This window comes from Protopterus annectens, chromosome 2.part1 (genome assembly GCF_019279795.1).
Source record: "Protopterus annectens isolate FY-2018-M chromosome 2.part1, PAN1.0, whole genome shotgun sequence".
Classification (NCBI taxonomy): Eukaryota; Metazoa; Chordata; order Ceratodontiformes; family Protopteridae; genus Protopterus; species Protopterus annectens.
The window spans coordinates 664684328-664705517 of record NC_056729.1 but is presented as its reverse complement, the minus strand read 5'-3'; the positions used below and the strand labels follow the sequence as shown (position 1 = coordinate 664705517).

Sequence of the window (21190 nt, the reverse complement as noted above, 5' to 3'; positions counted from 1 at the left end):
AGCACAACTGCAGACCCAACAGAGTCCACTACACACAACACACAACAGTGTCTCCTCCAGTATGTCCCTAAGGCAAACACGTCAAAACCAAATGTCTTGGTCATAGGTGACTCCGTAGTGAGACACACAGATGTCCCCCTCACCAGGCTGGACAAGGAGGTCACTGTCAGTTGCCTGTCAGGTGTTAGGATCCATGAGATCATGCACTCAGGTCTCTCAACCATAATTACTGATGGTAGGTAATCCAATCTCACCTTCATTTTTACATATGGGTTCGGGGCCAGTCCTCTGCTCCGACTCAGCGTATTTTCAAGCTCGAAGACTTCTGGTTGGCTCATGGCTAAGCAGGTATCCCATGGTGCACCAGTGCAATCCCCAGATCTCATTTGCCGCGTCGACGAGTTCGGATGTGCTTCTCTTGGCTCTGGCTAAGTTTTTGCAAATTTTCATTATTCTAGTATCTTTTGCATAGTTATTGAATATATACATTATAGGACTTTATCTTTATTGTCTTGTGGTTGTTGTGTGACCTTATTAGTGGTATCCTGTGTACCAGTAGTTAGGCGCAATTGCGCTTTTCCTAAACCGTTAGTTTTGGTGGTTTTGCCTTTTTTCCAGTTATTTACTGTTAGGATTCACCTAAATTGCCTTGTGTGACTAGTATAGTAGTCTCCTGTATTCAGTAGTTAGACACACTTGCTTTTTTCTTGTCTAGAGAATTAGTTTGGCGAGTTCGCCGTTTTTAATCAGTAGGGGCTCCTATTGATTATTTCCTTTCAAATGATTATTGTTGACTGGTGGTCTTTAGTGGGGACCCGCTAAGTCTTAATTTCTTACAGTTGTTAAATTGCTACCCTTGAGCTTGTGTGTGTGTGTGGTATGTGTGTGTTGTGCCTTCTTGGTCTGTTTGAATTAGAAGACCCGGTTCTTTGCAGGGCTAGGCCCGTTTAACTTAGAGGACCTAGTCCTCATGTTGCTTCCACTGTATTTTATTTAAAATATTCTATGTGACTGAATCTGCCTAGTGTTTAATGGAAAATCTAGGTTTCTGTCTTACACCAGGCTAGGCCCGTTTAACTTAGAGGACCTAGTCCTCTTGCAATTCGTCTGTAGGGCTTGGCCCGTTTTAGTTAGAGGACCAAGTCCGCAGTCATTTTATTTCTCTTTCCCTCTGCTTGTGGATTGCAATGTCTAAGGATAACAATGAGCACAAACCCTCTGGGTTTAAAAAATGTATGACGTGCTCCCATAAAATGTCTTTGACTGATGGCCACAGTAGCTGTGTCTACTGTTTGGGAGCCATCCATTTGCAAGAATCATGTTTGTTCTGTCATGCTTTCTCTCCTAGAGTGTTGCAGGAGGGAAAGAACAAACTGATACTCAGGGGTCTTTTGAAGCCAACCTTCAAGGAAGCTTTGTCTGGTTCTTCGGATTCTTCATCTAAGTTTTCTAAGTCAAGATCTGACCCAAAATCTAAAGGTTCAAAAAGGCCTTTTCTGACACCGGGTAGTGTTTTGGAGCCACCTGCCAGGTCAAATCTCCAGTGTCTGCTAGGTCGAGATCCCCAACCTTATCTTCCAGGTCTTCCAGAAGAAGTTGTGGAGAGGGTAGTACTGAGACTCCTCAAGTCATCTGCCCTGCCTACATTTTTGTTGGCTCCGACCCAATTGGCTCCAGAGCCACTCAAACCAGTCTTGTCTCCATCCATGATTCCTCCTCTGAGCCATGTTGGTTTTTCAGAGCTGGAGTGCTTGTTACCAATGAAGGATCCCTCTGTTCTGGCTCCCCTTGCTGTTGCATTGGAGCCGAGTTCGTCTCTGACACGTTCGGCTCCATCCGTCGTGTCTAGGGACTGAAGCTCTTCTGTCGGCGCTGAGGGGGAGGTTTTGAATCGATCTTCGTCGGTTCCGAGCCTTCCTCTCGGTGCGTCCACCAGGGCGAGCTCGAACCCTGCATCTATCTCTGAGCTGATGGCTCTGGCCCCGGCACTGTCCTTTGTCTCTTCGGAACAGGGACGGTCTTCGGAGCCGGAGAGATCTGTTTTTGAGGTGATGAAGAGTGTGCTGTCACAATCTACAGACCCTGCCAGTGGTACCAAGCACTTTTCCCCCCAGGACTTCCACTTTGGTCTCAGTCCCTACTCTGTCCGGAGACAGCAGAGACCCACAGCCTCAGGAGCCACTGGCTGGTGGCCCCCACTCTTCCGGGGCATTCCCAGAAGGTCCTTTTGAGGAGCCCCCACAAAAGAGAGTATGCAAGAGGAAGCATATTGACTCCCAGGATGAGTCTCTGACATTGGACAATGACCTCGATGAGTCGGAGGGGTCTCCTAAGTCGTCCTCTGATGTCTCCTTTGTGGACAGTCTAGAGATCCTTAAACAGAGGTGCGACTGGCCCACTGTCAACCCTTCTGATGAGGAGTCGGTGTACCTGAAGGCTTTTGGGTCTCAACCCTCTGCCTCTTGGGTGTCTCCACCGTTCGACAAGCTAATGGATCTCGTTAGTCGGCAGGTGTGAGATACTTCCGATGCCCTGGAGCCAGTACCCAGAAGACCAAATAAGTTCCTGTCTGCCCCTACTGGAAAAGAATTCTTGTCTAAGGGAGTTCCCGTAGATGCCATGGTGGTGGCGGCAGCCACGAAGAAGGAGTTGGCGGAGACTTCTTCCTCTTTACATCCACCAAACAAGGAGTCTCAACAGATGGACAGATTTGGGAAGCGCGTATTTAGTTCAGTGGCCTTTACACTTCGATCCCTGAACTATCTTACCCATTTCACGAGGTTGCAGAGGGATCGCCTCAAGGAGTTAGGAGATTCCATACAGGGTGCTTGTTATGAGGGAGTCCCAGTTAGGATTTCTGCTCAGTTGTCCACCCTAAATTCCGTAGTTAACTCCTCCATGCGGCTCATATCTCATGCGGTTGATGGAGCGAGCAGAGCAGCGGGTTCAGGAGTTGTCCTTAGGCGCCACTCCTGGATGCGCTTGTGTAATTTTGCGGAGCTGTTTAAGTCCACCTTTACCAATGCCCCATTTGATGGTTCCTCCTTGTTTGGTTCCAAGGTGAAAGATACATTCACTCGGTGTGAACAGGAAGGAAAGACTCTCTCTGCCGTGGGAGTCCATTTTACCGTCTCGTCTCTACTATACCCCAAAGGTCAAAGGGGGGAGGTAAGATGTGGTTCAAAAAGTCCCAGAGGGCCTTTCTAGACACACAGAGTGAATCCTCCTTCAGAGGCAGAGGAGGAGAAAATGGTAGACGTCGCCCTAGAGGCAGGGGCGTTCCGCAATATCAGCAAAGCCGTGGTTCCTTTCGTGGGCGGTTTTATTAGCGCTCCTGATGTGGGGCCCGACTGCGTTTCTCTGGGGCCAGTTGGGGGTCGCATCTCTTTGTATCCAGAAGCCTGGCTAAATTTAACCCAAGACAAGTGGGTACAAAGAGTTGTTACCAGAGAATATATCATACCCTTTTCCCTTCCACCGTTTGTTCCCACGAAGATCCCAGATGTTCCACCAAATAACAGGGCTTAGGCAACTGTAGAGATCAACAAGTTACTCTCAAGAAGAGTCAACCAGCCCATGCCAGCAGACCAGATAGGATCCGGAACTTACTCCAAGTTCTTTTTAGTCCCAAAATGAACCGGAGACTGGAGGCCAATATTGAATCTCAGCAGATTAAACAAATCCGTGAAAAAGGACAAGTTTAACACTGCAGTTGATACTCCCGTTGTTAGGGAAAGACTATTGGATGTGCTCTCTAGATCTCCAAAATGTCTACTACCATATAAAAATGGACAAGGCGTCAAGGAGGTATCTGCACTTCCGGCTGGGAGCCAGCCATTATCAGTTTCGTGCTCTGCCCTTTGGTCTCACCACAGCCCCCAGGGTGTTCACCAAATGCATGACAGTAGTGACAGCTCACCTGAGACGTCAGGGATTCCAGGTGTTTCCGTATTTGGACGACTGGCTCCTGACTGCCCCCACCAGGCATCTACTTCTCCAAAACAGGGACATCACCATCCAGCTTTGTGCTCAACTAGGGATCTCCATAAATTGGGAAAAATCTGCATTACCACCCTCGCAATCTGTGATTTTTATAGGCCCAGAGATAGACACAGTGGATATGACAGTTCGTCTTCCCGCCGAAAGAGCACAAAACCTCATCTCACAAGTTCAGCGACTTCTCCCACTTCGGAAGGTCAAAGCAAAGTGGATTCTTCAACTTCTTGGAATGATGGCCTCAACCATTCTGTTAATACCTGTAGCCAGGCTGCATATGAGAATCCTTCAATGGCTCCTGTTCTCCCAGTGGTCGTTCCAATACCTACAGCTGAATCACTCTATTCTGCTGACAGAATCATACAAAAAGGACCTTCGTTGGTGGATAGCCCCCAACAATTTGTTCATGGGAGCTCCCTTTGTGCCTGCCCAACCCGTTACCACTGTGACCACGGATGCCTCCCAGGTCGGGTGGGGGGCATTATCTGGGCAGGACGGTCCATGGCACATGGCAAGAACACGAGGCTCATCTGCATATCAACGTTCTGGAGATGAGGGCGGTGCTTCTGGCGTTGCAAGCACTTCAGGATCTTCTTTCTCCAGGAACTGTTGCGATACAATCGGACAACATGTCAGTTGTATGGTATAGCAACAAACAGGATGGTACCAGATCTTACCCACTCTGTCGAGAGGCCATGCGAGTTTGGGAATGGGCGATTTCTTCCCAGCGCTTTCTGGGGGCAACGCACATTCCGGGGACAACCAACGTGATAGCCGACAAGCTGAGCCGGGCAATCCTGCTGCCCCATGAGTGGTCTCTGAAATGGGAAGTAGTGGAACAGATTTTCCTAAAATGGGGACAACCTTGCTGCAACCTTTTTGCCAGTCCAGTCAATGCCAAGTGCAGCAGTTATTTTTCCATAATTCCCCCTCCGGGGGAAGCACCCAGAGATGTTCTGGTACACGATTGACCCACAGGACTTCCCTATGCCTTCCCTCTAATCCTCAAAGTGATACAGAAAGCCAACTGACTGGGAAGCAAGTTGATCCTCATTGCTCCTTACTGGCCTCATCAGGTCTGGTTTCCCTTCCTCGAGCCTATTCTCCTGGATGATCCTTGGATCCTGGACCTAGTTCCAGATCTATTGACCCACATGTTGGGTTCGCTACACCCCTCTCTCCACACCCCCAAATTGACAGCTTGACTAATCCAGTTCCATCTCTAGTCATGCTTCATGATGTTTCATCATCAGTGTCCCATATTCTTTTATCCTCACAAAAACCATCAACCAGAAGGCTGTATGACAGTAAGTGGAAAATGTTTTCTATTTGGGCACAGAAAATGAATGTGGATCCTTACATCGCTCCCTCTCCCGTAATTCTAGAATTCCTTTCGGAGCTTTTTCAGCAGGGATCTGCCGCAGCCACCATCAAAGTACAATTGGTGACTATTTCACATTTTTATTTGGGATCTCCAAATGTTAACCTTATGTCGCATAAGTAATGTAAAACCTTCTTGAGAGGAGCCACCTTGCTGAGACCACCTTTACAGAAACCTGTGGCTTCTTGGGACTTACATTTTGTGTTGTCCAAACTAACATCCCCTCCTTTTGAACCGTCTCATTCAGCTTCCTTAAAGTACTTGTCTTGGAAGACTGTGTTTTTGCTAGCTATTACATCAGCCAGACGTGTTTCTGAGCTACATGCCCTGTCTATTAAACCACCTTATTTAGTTTTTCATAAAGACAGAGTTTCTTTACGTACCAATCCTTCGTTTGTCCCCAAAGTTTGTTCTTCTGCCACATTGAACCAGTCCGTAGAACTCCCAGTCTTCTTTCCCAATCATAGCAATGCAGCGGAATACCATTTTCACCAGTTGGATGTTCACAGACAGCTGCATTTCTATTTGCAATGGACCAAAGAATTTCGGAAGTCAGATCAGTTGTTCGTTTCCTTTTCTGATTCCAGATTGGGTTTGCCAGTTTCTAAGGTGACATTGTCTAACTGGATTTCAAGTTGTATAGCTTTCTTCTACAGCTCAGAGGGCAGACCCTTACCCCACAGGGTCAAGACTCACTCTACCAGGTCTCTGTCTACCTCTGCAGACTTCCAAGCCAGGGTACCAATTGATCATATCTGTGCAGCAGCCACGTGGGCTAACCCTCACATCTTTATTACTCATTATAAGTTGGATTTGGCTTCTAGGTTTAGAGCATCCTTTGGCTCCACGGTGCTCAGGAGTGTCTTCCAGTGAGCCACCCAAGAATAAGACGCTAGGTCCGCTGTACCATATGTAAAAATGAAGGTAAGATTGGACTACCTAACATAAAGAAGTTATGTACTCACCATAACGTTCCATGTTGGCAGTCCATCTCACCCTTCATTTTTACCAACCCTCCCTCCTGCCCCCATCCTGGAAGATCTGGAGGTAATATTATAAATTTCTTGGTTGGCGACCCTTTAGTATTGGTTTGTTGGTTAAGGCTTCTTTCTATCTCTTTCTATCACTAGTGAGCAGCAAACAAGATCTGGGGATTGCACTGGTGCACCATGGAATACCTGCTTAGCCACGAACCAACCAGAAGTCTTCGAGCTTGAAAATCGGCCGAGTCGGAGCCGATCCCATATGTAAAAATGAAGGGTGAGATGGACTACCAAAATGGAATGTTGTTGTGAGTACATAACTTCTTTTTATGACTCTGTCTTAGTCCGTGTTGGAATGAATGACTTGAGACGTTCCTCAGTGCTCTATATGAACAGAGACATGATTGAGCTCTCAGATAATGTGTCTAGCCCTAAGCACCATTCTGCCTTCACCCAAGATGATGCTTCAATATAAACAAGAAAGGATTGACTTCAGCAACTGGCTTAGTTTCTGGTGTCAATCCAGGGGGGATCCAGTGTCTATATGGTCGACAGACCACACTGCTTTGCGAGAGATGGTCTTCATCTGTCACCTCTTGGCTTTTGGTTACTGGCAAAGGTACTTGCCTGCCCCATAGTGCCTTTTTAGGCAGTGTTATAACAACAAAACACCTGATGTAAAAAAATCCACTAGAGACAAAATCAAGGTTATGCTGCTTAATGTTAGGAGTCTAAATCAGAAACTGTACACACCGGAAGCACTCTTTACCTTGGAAGATGCCAATGTCTGTGCAATCACAGAGATGTGGTTCAAGGCCACAGAGAGCACCCCAGCCATGCAAGGTTACAATGCCTTTCACATGTTCAGACCTCAAAATGAGCATGAAAGAACCAAAGGAGGTGTATCCATCTTCATTAAAAAACAAATACACCTCAAGACTGGTCAAACAGTGCGACTTCCTAGAGCTACTCCAAATCCAACTAACTAGGTAAAATCCCCCTTCCATATCATTGTTAGCTATAGGTCCCCTACCTGGACCTACTTGAGTCACTCATTATACAGCCAAACAACTTGGTCATTGGTGATTTCAACTATCCTTCCATCGACTGGGAGTCATATATGAGCATAAACAAACTCGCCATAAGGTACCTGGACTTTGTTAATACAAATGCTTTGGAAAAGATAGTCTGCACTCCCACAATGGGCTCGAATGGCGTAGACTTAGTACTTATCAACATATTAGATCTGTGCCCTCCCTGGCAAGGTCTGATCATAAATCAGTTGTTCAATCATACCTGACCCCTCCACAAGAGCAAAAAGGATAAAAAAATGTATCCAAACCAAACTGTAGTCTTCTAAGTGGTGGCATAAGTAGTTTCAAACCCCCTGCTACCACTGTCAACAATGACTCCTACACAGAGGTGTACACAAATGCCCTGTATAAACACCTATACAAATGTGTAGACTCTGCTGCTCTGCTGAATGGATCATCACAAGGTGCTCACAAAAAAACAAGCCACCCTGGTGGACATCAAGCATAAATAGGTTATACAACAAGAGAAAGAAACTAATGTCTAAGAATAAGAGGGAACTGAGTCAGCAGAGGAAGGACTCCCCGCACTGCTTGAACAAGCAAATTTAGACATCTTGTAAAGTCCTGTAAAGCCAATTATGAAGTTAAACTAGCATCCCTAGCTAAGGATAATCACAGGGCATTCTTTAGCTAAGTCAGAAATCTAAAAGGGAAGTCCCAACTTTGTGCCGAACTAGTAGTGGACGGCACCATTCATGCTGACCCTGAGGACATTGCCAACCTGCTAGCAGACAGATTTAGCACAAACTTCACCCCCTGTTTCCACCAGACATACCCCAATGCATACCAGCCACCAGTCCTCTACCTAGTATCTCCAAAGAGCAGGTCATAACCATACTCTCCATGGCCAAAAACACAGCCTCTATGAGATAACATCCCAGGCTGTCTACTAAATGGTCTAAAACAGGACTTAGTGGAACTACTTGGCACTCTCTTTAACCACAGTCTGAATACTGGCTTTGTACCAGCAGAGTGGAAAACAGCAACAGTAACTCCCTTGGACAAACTGGGTCTATCAACTGACCATGGGAACTATAGACCCATAAGCATAACCAGACCTATCTGCAAGGCCATGGAGAGAATCATCATGGACCTTATTAACAAAGACATAGTTGACCTTCATACTCTTGACCTGGCCCAATTTGGCTTCATTAAGGGTAGGTCATGTTTATTAAATCTGGTGGACTTCTCCGAGAATGTCACCAAAGCACTGGATGAAGGCAAAACAGTACATACAGCCTATCTTGAATTAGCCAATGCTTTTGGCACAATCCCCCACTTAGGCATCATTGAGAAACTCATCCAGCTGGGAATTAACCCATATATCACTAGATGGGTAACCAACTGGCTCACTGACAGAATGCATACAGTCAGAGTTGAGGATTCCACTTCTACCAGCAGACCAGTTACCAGTGGTGTACCACAAGGCTCTGTGCTGGGCCCCCTACTGTATGAAATCTATTTCTCAGGAGTCCAGGCAAAAATAGATGGCCTGTGTTATAACAAGTTTGCTGTTGACTGCAAACTGGGTGTAATCAGAGTCCTCCAACAATACTGACATACTGCAAAAAGGGTGTACATAGACAAATGATTGGTGCCAAAGCCACAGACTTGAACTAAACGCAAAATATATATATATATATATATATATATATATATATATATATATATATGGATCTACCTGACAACACCGACAACGAAATCAGACACACCACATAACCGAACGTTCACAAACACGAAACCTCACATGCCCGACACAATACCGACAATAAACAAACAAAACAAATCCCCTGTCCAAAAAGCACACACACAACACAAGCACACCATAATCCTTACAAACGCACACTAAACCTCACATGCACAACTATCTACACCCTTAACCCAAACCCTAACCCTAAGGTCCTTCACTATCGCACACTTACCTAACCCGCGCCCTAACCCTAACCCTAACTCACTTAAAAAGCCCTAACCCAAAGACTATCACTATCGCACACTTACCTAACCCGCGCCCTAACCCTAACTCACTTAACCCACCCCTAACCCAAAGACTATCACTATCGCACACTTACCTAACCCGCGCCCTAACCCTAACTCACTTAACCCACCCATATCCCCAGACACAGTCAATATTGCACACTTACCTTACTCGCACCCTAACGTCCGTCACTACCGCATACTTACACAGCCTTTTCCCATGTTAGTCTTCTCAGCGTCGGGGTTTTCATCCGTCGGTCTTCTCAGCATCGGGGTTTTCATCCGTCGGTCTTCTCAGTCTTCGATCTTCTGGTGTCGGCGATCTCCTTGTCAGCGTTCTCAGCTGTCGACGTTGTCAAGTGCTCCCATATATATATATATGTTATCATCCCTTTCAGCAAAGGGGAAATCCCTGCAAATTACAGTATTACCAGTACCTCCATTTGCTCAAACCCTGTGGTGAAAGATTTGGGAACACAGGTTGATAGCAGCCTTAACTTTGATCACCATGTGTCCACAGTGATAAGGAAGATCTTCTATGTTGCACATCTCATAAATAAGGGCATCATATCCAGAGCTAAGGATGTTACAACTCCCCTGTACTTATACCTCATCAAACCAGTAATAGAGTACAGTGCTCCCTTGTGTATGTACCTCACCTGCAGCACCTGCTTGGTGAGAGGTTTCTCACCAAGAAAATTCACAGCCTTCAGCACATGACCTACATGGACAGACTGAAGGCCCTGTCACTGTACTCTTTATCTTATAGGCTGCTGAGAGGCAACTTGTGCCTGGCCTACAGAGCAGTCTTAGACCCTGCCCTAATGGAAGTACTCCACATCCGCAAGTCAGATGGGACAAGATTCACTCGATCCAGGGATCTTTACCTAGCCTGCAACATTAACAGGATATGCTGGAGATATAGATATGTCTCGCAGAGTTTACCAGTCCTCTGGAACAAACTCCCAGTTAATGTAAAACAAAGCTCCTCTTTGTGGAGGGGAGGCAAACAACATTAACAGAACAGTGATGATCCGGAGGGAAGCAGAATGTAAGAAAATACAACTGTTGCCAGGTGTTTTTGCAGAGAAATCATTTGACAGAGTGAGCTGGGAATTTATGTGCAGAGCAATGGAAGCATTTGCATTCCCTGAAAAAAAATTATAAGGTTGATTAGAAAGATATACGCATGATCGTAGGTGAAAATTAAAGTGGGTGGGGTCCTCTCTGATACTCTTTGCTTGAGCAGAAGAACGAGGCAGGTGTCCTCTTTTCCCTTTGTTGTTTACATTATATTTAGAACCATTGGCAAAGAAAATAAGGGACTCAGAAATTCAAGGATGTAGTTGGTATGGAAGTTAGGAGAAGCTGGCTGTATTTGCAGATAACATTATTTTATACCTGACAAAACCAGAAAGGGACATTATAATGTTGTGAAACATACTGAAACAGTTTCACACCTTTTTGGGGTACAAAATTAATGAAGCCAAAACAATAGCAATAGCGGTAAATTGTATACCCACAAACTAATTGGTTCAGCAAAATCCTTACTTACAGGGACATGATTAAATTAAGTATTTAGGAGTATGGATTAAAAATGATACCAGTGTGGCAGCTAAGGATATGTTAGAAGAGACCAAACAAAAGATAATACAAAAATTGAGAAAAATGGAAGCTCTGTTATATGGATATTGATAGTAAGATACAAGCAGTTAAAATGTTTTTAGTCCCTTTAGTCATATATACAGGTCGGGCATATTTTTATCAACCAGAGGAGAAGTTGTGGATAGTAATTAATAAAGAGCTGAAGGATTTTGTCTGGGAGGGGAAGATGACAAGAGTCAAGTAGGATAAGCTTATTCTTCCAATAGAACAGGGCGGATTGGGATTACCCGGTTTGAAGGGGTATTTCAGAGCAACACAGTTAAGGCTCCTGTACATAGCACAAGCAGAAAACTATAACTCAAAATGGAAAGAGGTGATGAGCAAATGGGGAAGTTCAAGTAACAGGGAGAGACTGGGATTTTGGATGCAAACTTTTAAGGAGTACAGCAATAATCATACAGAATATTATATTCAGAAAGAAGCAGAAGGTATTCTAAGAACTAAGCCAATATGGGAGTGGAGAAAAGAGATTCTGATGATTGGGGTGACTGTAATTAGGGATACAGATAATAGGCAAGAGGGGGCAGGAGTATATTTGAGAAAACTGGCAAAGGAACAAAGGTATTGGGATTAAATAACTAGACAGAGAAAGGTAATAGAATGGGAAGACGCTAAGAACTTATTTGGACTGCCTTCCATATCAAGGATTGATATCAGAGTACAGGCAAAGAGAAAGGAATATGGGGGAGGGGGGTCCTAAACGAAAGACCAGCACTGATAGAGTTCTTAGTAGAATCTAGAAGAGAAGCTGCTGTTAAGAAAGGAATAATTAGTAGTGCATATAAAATATTGCATGACAACTATAAGAATCAGTCAGATGTTAGGAAGAATTGGGAAGAGAGATTGGAGAAGCAATTCACAAAGAAACAATGGGGAGATATACAGGTCTCACAAATATGCAACAAAATCTAGAAGATTTAGGATCTTTACCTGGAAGTGTTGACATAGATATTTTTATACCCCAAGCAGGCTCCAAAGAATCTTTCCTCGTGTAAACAGCAAATGTTGGAGATGTGATGTGGAAGAAAGAGGTAACTGGGAACATATTTTCTGGGAGAGTAATGATTTGGCTGACTTTAAAATAATTCCCTGCAGACTGCTGTGTTGGAGATGCTGGGTGAACAAATTGGACTGTCTAGGGAAGTTATTTTTTTGAGCTGTGATACAGAGTTGGAATTTCCTAGACATATTAAGGCCTTGGTGAATCTAGTTATGATGGCTGCCAAAAAAGCAATAACTAGAAAATGGAAATCAAAGTCTAAACCAACTTTACTAGAAGTAAAACAAATAGTAGCAGAGATAAAACAACTGGGCCTGGGATCTTTAGAAAAGGAGTATGAGTAAATTGCACAGGGAAAAAATGGGAAATGTGGGACCACTAGATGCAGAGGAGGAGCCTTGTTTAAAAGAAGGCAGGATCTGAATGAGCTGTACAGTGGTTGACTGACAATAACTGGAGATATTAAAAGTGATGCGTAATGTTTACAGCTACACTTGTGTTGGCACAGTTTGTTAGTTATAATGTTTGCAACTGAGATTGTGCTGCTAAGATTTATTTTCATTTATATAAATGTAAGATTGTCTGTGTCACACATGATAATTTAACAAAGATGTTTCTTGTAAAAAAAAAAAAATACAGAACTCCTCAATGACCCTATTCAAGCATAACTTAGACAACTGGATGGGAGACCATAAATTTACCCTGGAGGTGTCACCTATGTCCTTCTTGGATAAGGGCAGTCTGTGCTGATCATAGACTTGCACTGCAAATATAGACCGTGCAACTTAGTAAAGGAATAAGAGTATAATATGGCTAGGCTAATATAGGCCCTAAGGCCAATAGCCTGGTAACCTCCTATGAAAATATTCCATCCCGACCAGCTGCTGACCCCCAAATTAACTAGCTATAATACATTTTCTAATTCCTCTATCACAATATTTTTCCATCTCCTTGCTATCTTGTTCTAGGAAAGAAGCTACTTTCCATTCATTATGAGTTTGTATACTTTGACCTTCAAATAATTCTTTTATATAATTTTCTACTATGTCCATGATTTTATTTTGTACCATCTCCATAATTTTATCTTGTGTATTATACATTTATACCATTTATATCCTTCATTTGCCTCTAATCTTACTCAAATAAGGCACAATTTCTTTTTTCTCATGCAGAACATATCATTGCTTATATAGCAAATGCTTTATTTTGGCTTTATTCAAATTATAAACTTCCTGTTGTTTGACAAAAAAGCATAATTTCTTTCCAGGCTATCAAATGTCTCCATACTTAATGTTCTATACTTAATTTCTTTCTTCCTTCTTTTTTCTTGTTTACATTGTCTATAACATTTTTTATACTTTTGCTTAAAACACAACCACCATTCTGACTAATCCTTATAAAACACTCTCATCTCTACATGGTCGTGCCACAGTTCTAGTAAGTTATCCTTTCCTATCTCTCCTCATTTAACTTCATTTCTTCCTTTAATCCCTTTACCTGTTTTTAAGTGTTAATCATTCTCTCTTAACCGAATCCAAATAGCTGTGTGATCAGAAAAAAGGTTTCTTCTAGTATTAGTAATCCTAAAGAAAATAGGAAATAATCTATTTCTGTTCTGTGTTCTCCTGTATTGTAAGTCGACATGCTTTTATCCTACATTTTCAGTTGCCCGTGTTATAGCCAATACTTTTATAGGTTCATAGGTTCATATGTAGGTAATAGGCTATTGACCCAAGGGCCTAAATAAGCCTAGCCAACAGGGTTCCCTGGCTTACGCCACCCAAGAAAGTTAATTTTCTGTGCCCCTGTTGAGCAGAGCCACAGAAGTGATCCCCGGGGTTTATTTCCTATTTCCCATCCACTCATCAAGATTTTTCTTAAAGAGTGCTAATGAGGAACTTTGCTTGACATAGATGGGTAGCTTGTTCCAGAGTATAGGAAGTCTCTGGTACAGGAATCTATCCCTCCAGCATGTCCTGTTTATTGTGGTGACAAAGTTTAGGTCCCTAGAGCGTGTAGCTCGGAGGGATTGGGATTTCTTTAGATGTAGCATGTCCAACAGCTCTGGGTTTAACATAGCTTTATATGTTAGGCAGAGATCTCCATGGAGTAGGCGATATGCTACAGAGTAAAGCTGGAGTTTTTTGAGACGGTCAGTGTAGGGCATCTGTTTGAGGCCGGTAATCCTCTTTGTGAGGTACTTCTGTGGCCTTTCCAGCTGCTGCAGATATCTTGTGAAGTACATTCCAAAAGGGGCGTTGTACTCTATAATGGGTCTAATGAGTGCTGAGTAGAGGGGAACAATGACCTCTTTTTTCTTGGATGGGAACCCTTTTGTGATGAGGTGTGCCACATAGAAGGATTTCTTGACTACTATGGCGATGTGATTATCAAAGGAGAGACTACTGTCCACCTGGGTCCCAAGGTCTCATCAGACATTCGGGGTTAAGTAGACTGACATTTATGTGGTAGTTCATGGGTGCAGAGTTTTTTTACCAAAGGGGATGACAATGCACTTTTTGGCATTGAGCTTGAGGCCATGGCTCTGACACCAGCCGTCTCTCAGTGAGGCCCTTCTGTACGATGTCCACATCATTTGGGGACTCGATTATGGCTTCTAGTTTGCAGTCATCTGCGAACTTCATTAGCCAGAGGCCTTCTGTGTTAGCCTGTACTTCAGAGAAGTAGATACCAAACAGGAGAGGTCCCAGGACTGAACCCTGTGGTACTCCAGTTGTCACTGATTTGAAGTCAGATTTGGAGTCCACAACTTGTACAGTGTGGGTTCTGTCAGTGAGCCAGTTGGCAACCCATCTTGTGACGTAGGGATTTATACCTAGTTTAGTGAGTTTAGCTATAATTCCAGAATGGGGGATGGTGTCAGAAGCCTTGGCGAGGTCAAGATAGGCTGTTTGAACCACCTTACCCTCGTCTACGGCTTTGGTGACTGCCTCAAAGAAGTCAATTAGATTCAGAAGGCATGATCTGCCTTTCACAAACCCGAACTGGATGGAGTCCAGAGTTGGGAGGTTACCAATGTCTTTGTTTATGAGTTCCACGATGATACATTCCATGGCCTTGCAGGTCAGGCTAATAGGGCGATAGTTCCCAAGATCAGTGGTGGCTCCCCCTTTGTGGAGTGGGATAACTGTTGCTATGCACCATTCAGTGGGCACAAAACCTGACATGAGACTAGGATTGAACATGGTGCTTAGGTGGGGAGCTAGTTCGTTTTGAAGTTCATGTAAAACACAGCCTGGGATGTTGTCCGGTCCCATGGATGCTGTGTTTTTGGTTTTAGAGACTGCAGCTTTTACCTGCATAGATGTGATTACAGGGACTCTGCATTCTACCTGTATAGATATGGGCCCTTTAGGGGGTGAGGGAGGGGGTAAAGTTAGCACTGAACCTATCTGCCAGGATGTTGGTAATATCAGTTGATTCTGTAACTTTCTTGCTGTTGTGCTGTAACTCAGAGCAGGTCTGGGGGTTGCCATTGAGATGCATGACATAGCTATAGAATGCTTTGTGGTTGCCCTTAGAATCAGTGACGATTTTGTTTTCGTAGCTAGCTTTGGAGGATCTTATAACGGATCTCAGCTTCTTATTGGGGTTGACCAGGGAGCTCTTCCACTGATGGGATTTTACTCTCTTTTGCAGCAGTTTCTTCCTTCTGTTGTAGAGTTTGTTTATGGCAGGGGACCACCAGATTGGCTTCCTTTTTTTGGAGGATAGCACTAACCATGCACTTGTGTAAGTGCTTATAGAGTGCATTTGTGTAGGATTCAGCAGTCGTAACTGTATTGTCCATCTGCATGGGTGTCATGAAGTTCACCACTTCTGTCTTAAGAAGCATGAAGTTGGCTTTGGAGAAATTTTTTCCCGTGGTTTCCTTAACGGTGGGTGGGAGCGGGATGTGGCTATCTAGGATGATTAGCTTATGGTCAGATCTGACCAATGGGGAGTTGACTTCAGATGTGGAACACTGGTCACTCATGTTGGTAATGACTAGGTCTAGGATATTGTTGTCCCTGGTGGGGGTGTGGATAAGTTGACCCAGGGCATTGGAGTTTATGAATTCCAGAAAGCATTGAGCAAAGGAGTTAGTACATGAGTAGTCTTCCCAGTTAATGGTGGGGTAGTTGAAATCGCCCATTATTAGGGTGTTTGGTTGAATCCTAATATTTTCCAGTATATCAAGAAAAGAGGAGTGGGAATCCTGGGGCATGGTGGGAGATCTGTTGCAAGCTACAATTTGGATTGCAGTTTTGCCCAGAGTTAGTTGCACTTGGATAACTTCGGATGCATTATGCTTGCCAACTAGCCTGGAGGTGTGGATATCCTTAATGAATATGGACACACCTCCTGCCTTTGGTGTTCTGGTCCAGGTTAGATGGCCAAAAAGTGTGGTATGAGTTGTAGCCTGGTAATGCAGGGGTGCTCTCTAGAGCCTTGAACCAAGTCTCAGTTACTGCACAGATATCGATGTTCTCTATTTTAAGGAGTGCCTCGAGTGAGTGCATTTTGAGATTTAGACTTCTAGCATTGAGTAGCATTACCCTCAGTTTTTGGTTGCCTGTTCCTGTTACGGCGGTGAATTTGTCATGTGAACCTTGCCTAAAAAAGGCACTATAGGGGCGGCAAGAGCCTTAGCCAGTATCCGGAATCCCAGTGGTGACAGGTGCAGGCCATCTCTGGCAAAGCATCGTGGTCTGTCGACCATGTCGTCCCAGGCAGACAGATACTGTATCCCCTTAGAATGACACCAGAAGCTTAGCCAATTGTTGAAGTCAGTCATTTTGTCCTTGTACTGCGGTATCATTCTGGGCGATGCCAAGATGCTACTCAGGGCTAGGGCCATACCTGCCTGGGCTACAAGATCGGAGAGCTCTTCCATGTCTCTTTTCATGTAGTCCAGGGTGGTACATCTCAGGTCATTCACACCAACATGGACAATGACAGAGTCATATTTGTACTTGTGGAGTGACCTGAGTGCGTGGGTTACGTGGCAGATCCTGGCACCCGACAGGCAGCTGACAGTAACCTTCTTCTCGTTTAGCCTGGTGAGTGGGACATCAGTGTGCCTGACTATAGAGTCACCTATGACTAGTGTGTTGGGTATGTTGGTTTGCCTTATGGTCTGTGGTTTATTGGCACACTGAGTCTGTGGGCTATGTGTCATTTGGGTTGTGTTGGGGGGTGGAGGTTGCTTGCATTTCTGCTTTGGAGGTCTCTGTTGCTTGAGCAGATTAATATTGAGAGCCTCTGCGAATGTTTTTGTGTTTCTGTGTGTGGATTTTGGTGGTGTAGGTTTAGTGGAACTATGTGATGTGTGGTGTGGTGCAAGTGTTTACCTTCTCCTCTTGATTTTTTAAAATCATAGTCTTTTTTTTTTTCTCTGACATCTTAAGTTACAGTTAAGATCAATACCACAGTTATTTTCATGTTTATAGTAACATTGAATTACATTTTTAAACATATCTTCTTTCTCTCTTTTTGTCACATAGGCATAAATTACAATTCTTAAAATCTGATCCTTCTATCTCATATCAAGGATGGTAATTCTACCCCGTCTAACCAAAATAGTATCTAAACTTTTATTTTATCCTTGTACAGAATAGCTGCCCCTGAACAAGTCTCTTTCCCTAAATTCCATATCACATTATTTCCCCACCATATTTCGGTTTGATATCATTCTTTAGTCAAAAATGTAGAATCCTCCAAAATAATAATGTCACTATCTTGTTTACACCATTCAATAATACTTAGCCTTCTTAACAAAGTTTTTAAACTATTAACATTTATTGCTAAGATTTTACAAGTACCGATGTCTTATGTTATCCCTTCCCTTTTTTTCTTTACTATGACATTCTGTAATTTTTCTTTTTCTTTCCCATACTGTCTTACCAGTCGAACTTTTTTGTTTAACTACATTCCATTTTGTATCTTCCATTTCACTTACATGTGAGCCTTCTTCAGTTTCTTTGTTTGTCATTCTTAATTTTCTTACTTCTCTTGCTTACTTTCTGGGATATCTGTCTGCATCAAATCTGTTTGTGTATCCATACCTTTTGATTCTAAGTGTCTGCTAACTTGCTTCTGATCAGTTTGTGTATCTGTATTCTCTGACTCAGTCTCTCCACACTCCTTACCAAAATGCTGTTTTTTTTTACATTTATAACATTTTAACTCGCAGTTCTTCATATCATGCTGTGTCTCTCCACATACATAACATTTTTTCTTTTCACAGTTAATACATAACATTTTTTCTTTTCACAGTTACTAATCAGATGATCAGATTTACCCCAGAGAAAACAAGTTTTTTGTTGACCTAAATATCTCGCCATAACTTTGTCCTGCTCCATAACACTAGGAATATAGGAGTATGCACATTTTTTTTCATTTCCTGCATTATCACAAGACAGTCCAACGCTCCAGTCCATAAACCTCTTTTGTCATACACTTTTGAAATTTCTAATACATCTTTGCATGTTTTCAATAAATGTCCTTTTAAAGTCTCTTTCTCTATTTCATTTATAAATTGTATATGAATCTTTTTCTTATCTCTCTGGAAAAAAAAGTCTTTAAGACATACTGGTTTCAAGGGAAACGTCCTTTCTTTTTTTCATATTCTCCTATAAATTTCTCCATCAATTGGTTTGATCAGATTTCAAAATAATGTCACAGTAAGTTTCTTAATTTATTTGTATAAAAGCTCTTACCTCATTTGCTTTAATTACATGAAGTTTAATTATTTCATCCCATATCTTGTATCTGTCCAGTTTTTTTTCTGTTCTTATTTTGAATAACCTTATAGAATCTTTCTCCTCTTCTTTTTCTTTCTGCGTTCTTGTCTTCACCGTTTCTGCATACAGCTTCTTTACTGTAGTTTCTGCTTGCTGACCATCGCATTGCTGTATTCTGTCCATAAGCTTACCCCAGGAAATATCCTTACTGTTTTCTGGATCACTCAAATCTGCCAAGTCCATAAGTAAATTATCTCACAACCCTCCTCACTTGAAGGTTGTAGCAATGCACACTTGTTTTGAATCTTCTTCCCCGAAGAGGTTCTGCTGAAAATAATCTTCTGAATCCATCACTGGTATAGCCTTCTTATCTTTCACACAACACTCCTGCAAAGGCTCTATTGCCTTCACATCATTAACATTTAACAAAGTTCCCCTTTAAAAGCTCACCTGCCATTACATCATCACTTCTATTTTCGGTCATTATTAATTCTTTTCTCATCTCTTTTTCTTCCTCTGTATAAAGTGATTCACTTTTTTCACATGAATCTATCATTTTAGTATTCACTGGCAACTCCATACCTTCTCTCGGTTTCTCCGAGCCGCCAGCACCCGGACCAGAAACTGGAAATCCTACTACATTGGCATCCCCGTATGAAAAGGGTAGGTGTAGTTCCCTGAAGCCCTGGCCAGCTTTCCACCTAGTAGTATAAATACCAACTTGGCTCTCCCTGAAAAGAGGCAACTAGCCTAATGGGGAATAACCCTGTCAACAAAGGATAAATAAATAAATGTAACAAAGTGTCAGCCTAAGAGTCTGTCTTAAGAGAGTACTGTTTTGCAATTGATGTTGTACATCTAGAATGCAAAATTATTTGCATGTTTAGGTAAATACAAGATTGTCTCCATCCTGTTTTTAACTTATTTTAATCTGTGTCTTGCTTTACAGCCATACTTCTCAGGTACCAGAAGTCTGTCTCCAGTGTCTGAACTCTTTAGCTCCTCTATTTGGGCTCCACAGAACGACTTGTATGGAAACACTTACACTCCTCCACCCACTGCATCTCGTTTGCCTCATCTTGATAAACAAGCCATTCCATGCAAGCAAGAGTGCCCCTCTGTGTTTGATCCCTTCCATACTTACATGAACCTGGACATTTGGACTAATCATAGTCGACAAAATTCAAATTCTCAACTTTCTTGTGATTCTGGTTACTGTGGTGACATCTAGATTCAACGTGATCTGTATTTGCTTTTAAAAATAATGTGAAAAGGTCTTAACTGTTCTGAATATGAGGGATACTTAGTTTTTGAATAGAATATATTTTTGGTGGTTTGCACTTTTTTTTAAAGAAAATAAAACTTTTTTATATTGAGCATAATTGTTTCCCTTATTTATGTAGTGATTTGCTTTGTTAACAGGAATATCTACAGACATGGACCAAGTCCAAGTACAGAACTAAAAAGGAGGTTTCATTTAAAAGTATACTGCTCTTATTCACCTCACAGCTGCCAGATTAGTTTTCTAAATCTTTATCTTAAAATGTGTACAGTTTCCAAGAACGTTCAAACTTGTAGATGCTAACTGTATCTTTGGAGAGTCATAGTTTGGCACTGTTGCACAACTGATTGTCAACCAGAACTTGTGTGGAATGAAATCATCTTCTTAGCCATTGTATAAGAAGATGGTGTTGTGTTTGAAATGAAGAACTGAATACTAGATTTTGGCATTGCACATGCCAAGTGGTACTGTAGATTTGTACTGGGATTTCCAGATATCCAAAGAAACTTTTTACTTTGTAACCACGGACGTGGACAGCACTGTAGCACAGTGGTTAGTGTTTCTTCACAGCTCCTGACTGAATTTCAGTAGTGTGTTCCACTTAGCTTTTGTGGTTTGCTTATTCCCTGCTTGTCTGTGCTTGTCATTGTGGCTTTTCTGTATGCATTCCCAGTCCACCCCAACGCTTCCTCAAAACATATTAAGTGATTGGCTACTCTGATGTTTCCATATTTATTGCATTTGGCCCAGATTATGTAAGAGATATGCAAGGTCATGTCACTTAACTTAGTTAATTGATTAAATACAGTAAGTAGTGGATGAGGGAAGGACTTTGAATGTAGTCAATGATATTTCACACATAGTGTTGTGAAAAGAACAAGTTAAAATGCTTCTTAGTACCAAGGGTGTTAGCCTGTTAAAGTGTATTCTATGTTCATCTGTCGAAACATCAGTAATTACATTCACAGTTTGTTCTTGTTGTTAAGCTTATGAGACTCCTGTATGTTTTATTTTATTCTTTCATTCTTATACCTGCTTCACCCCATTGAGGGTCATGGGGAACCCAAAC

The 21190-nt window shown here is 42.6% G+C and overlaps 1 protein-coding gene across 1 annotated transcript in view; it reads left to right on the top strand.

Annotated features, from left to right (window-relative positions):
* TMEM131L (transmembrane 131 like) overlaps positions 1-20216 on the top strand; it is a gene marked incomplete in the record, with an annotated part of 1995267 nt that extends 1975051 nt beyond the window's left edge. Inside the window, 1 exon segment of the mRNA XM_044062407.1 lies at positions 19789-20216. Coding sequence (XP_043918342.1) covers positions 19789-20070 — 282 coding nt within the window.
* Positions 20217-21190: the final 974 nt, after the last annotated feature.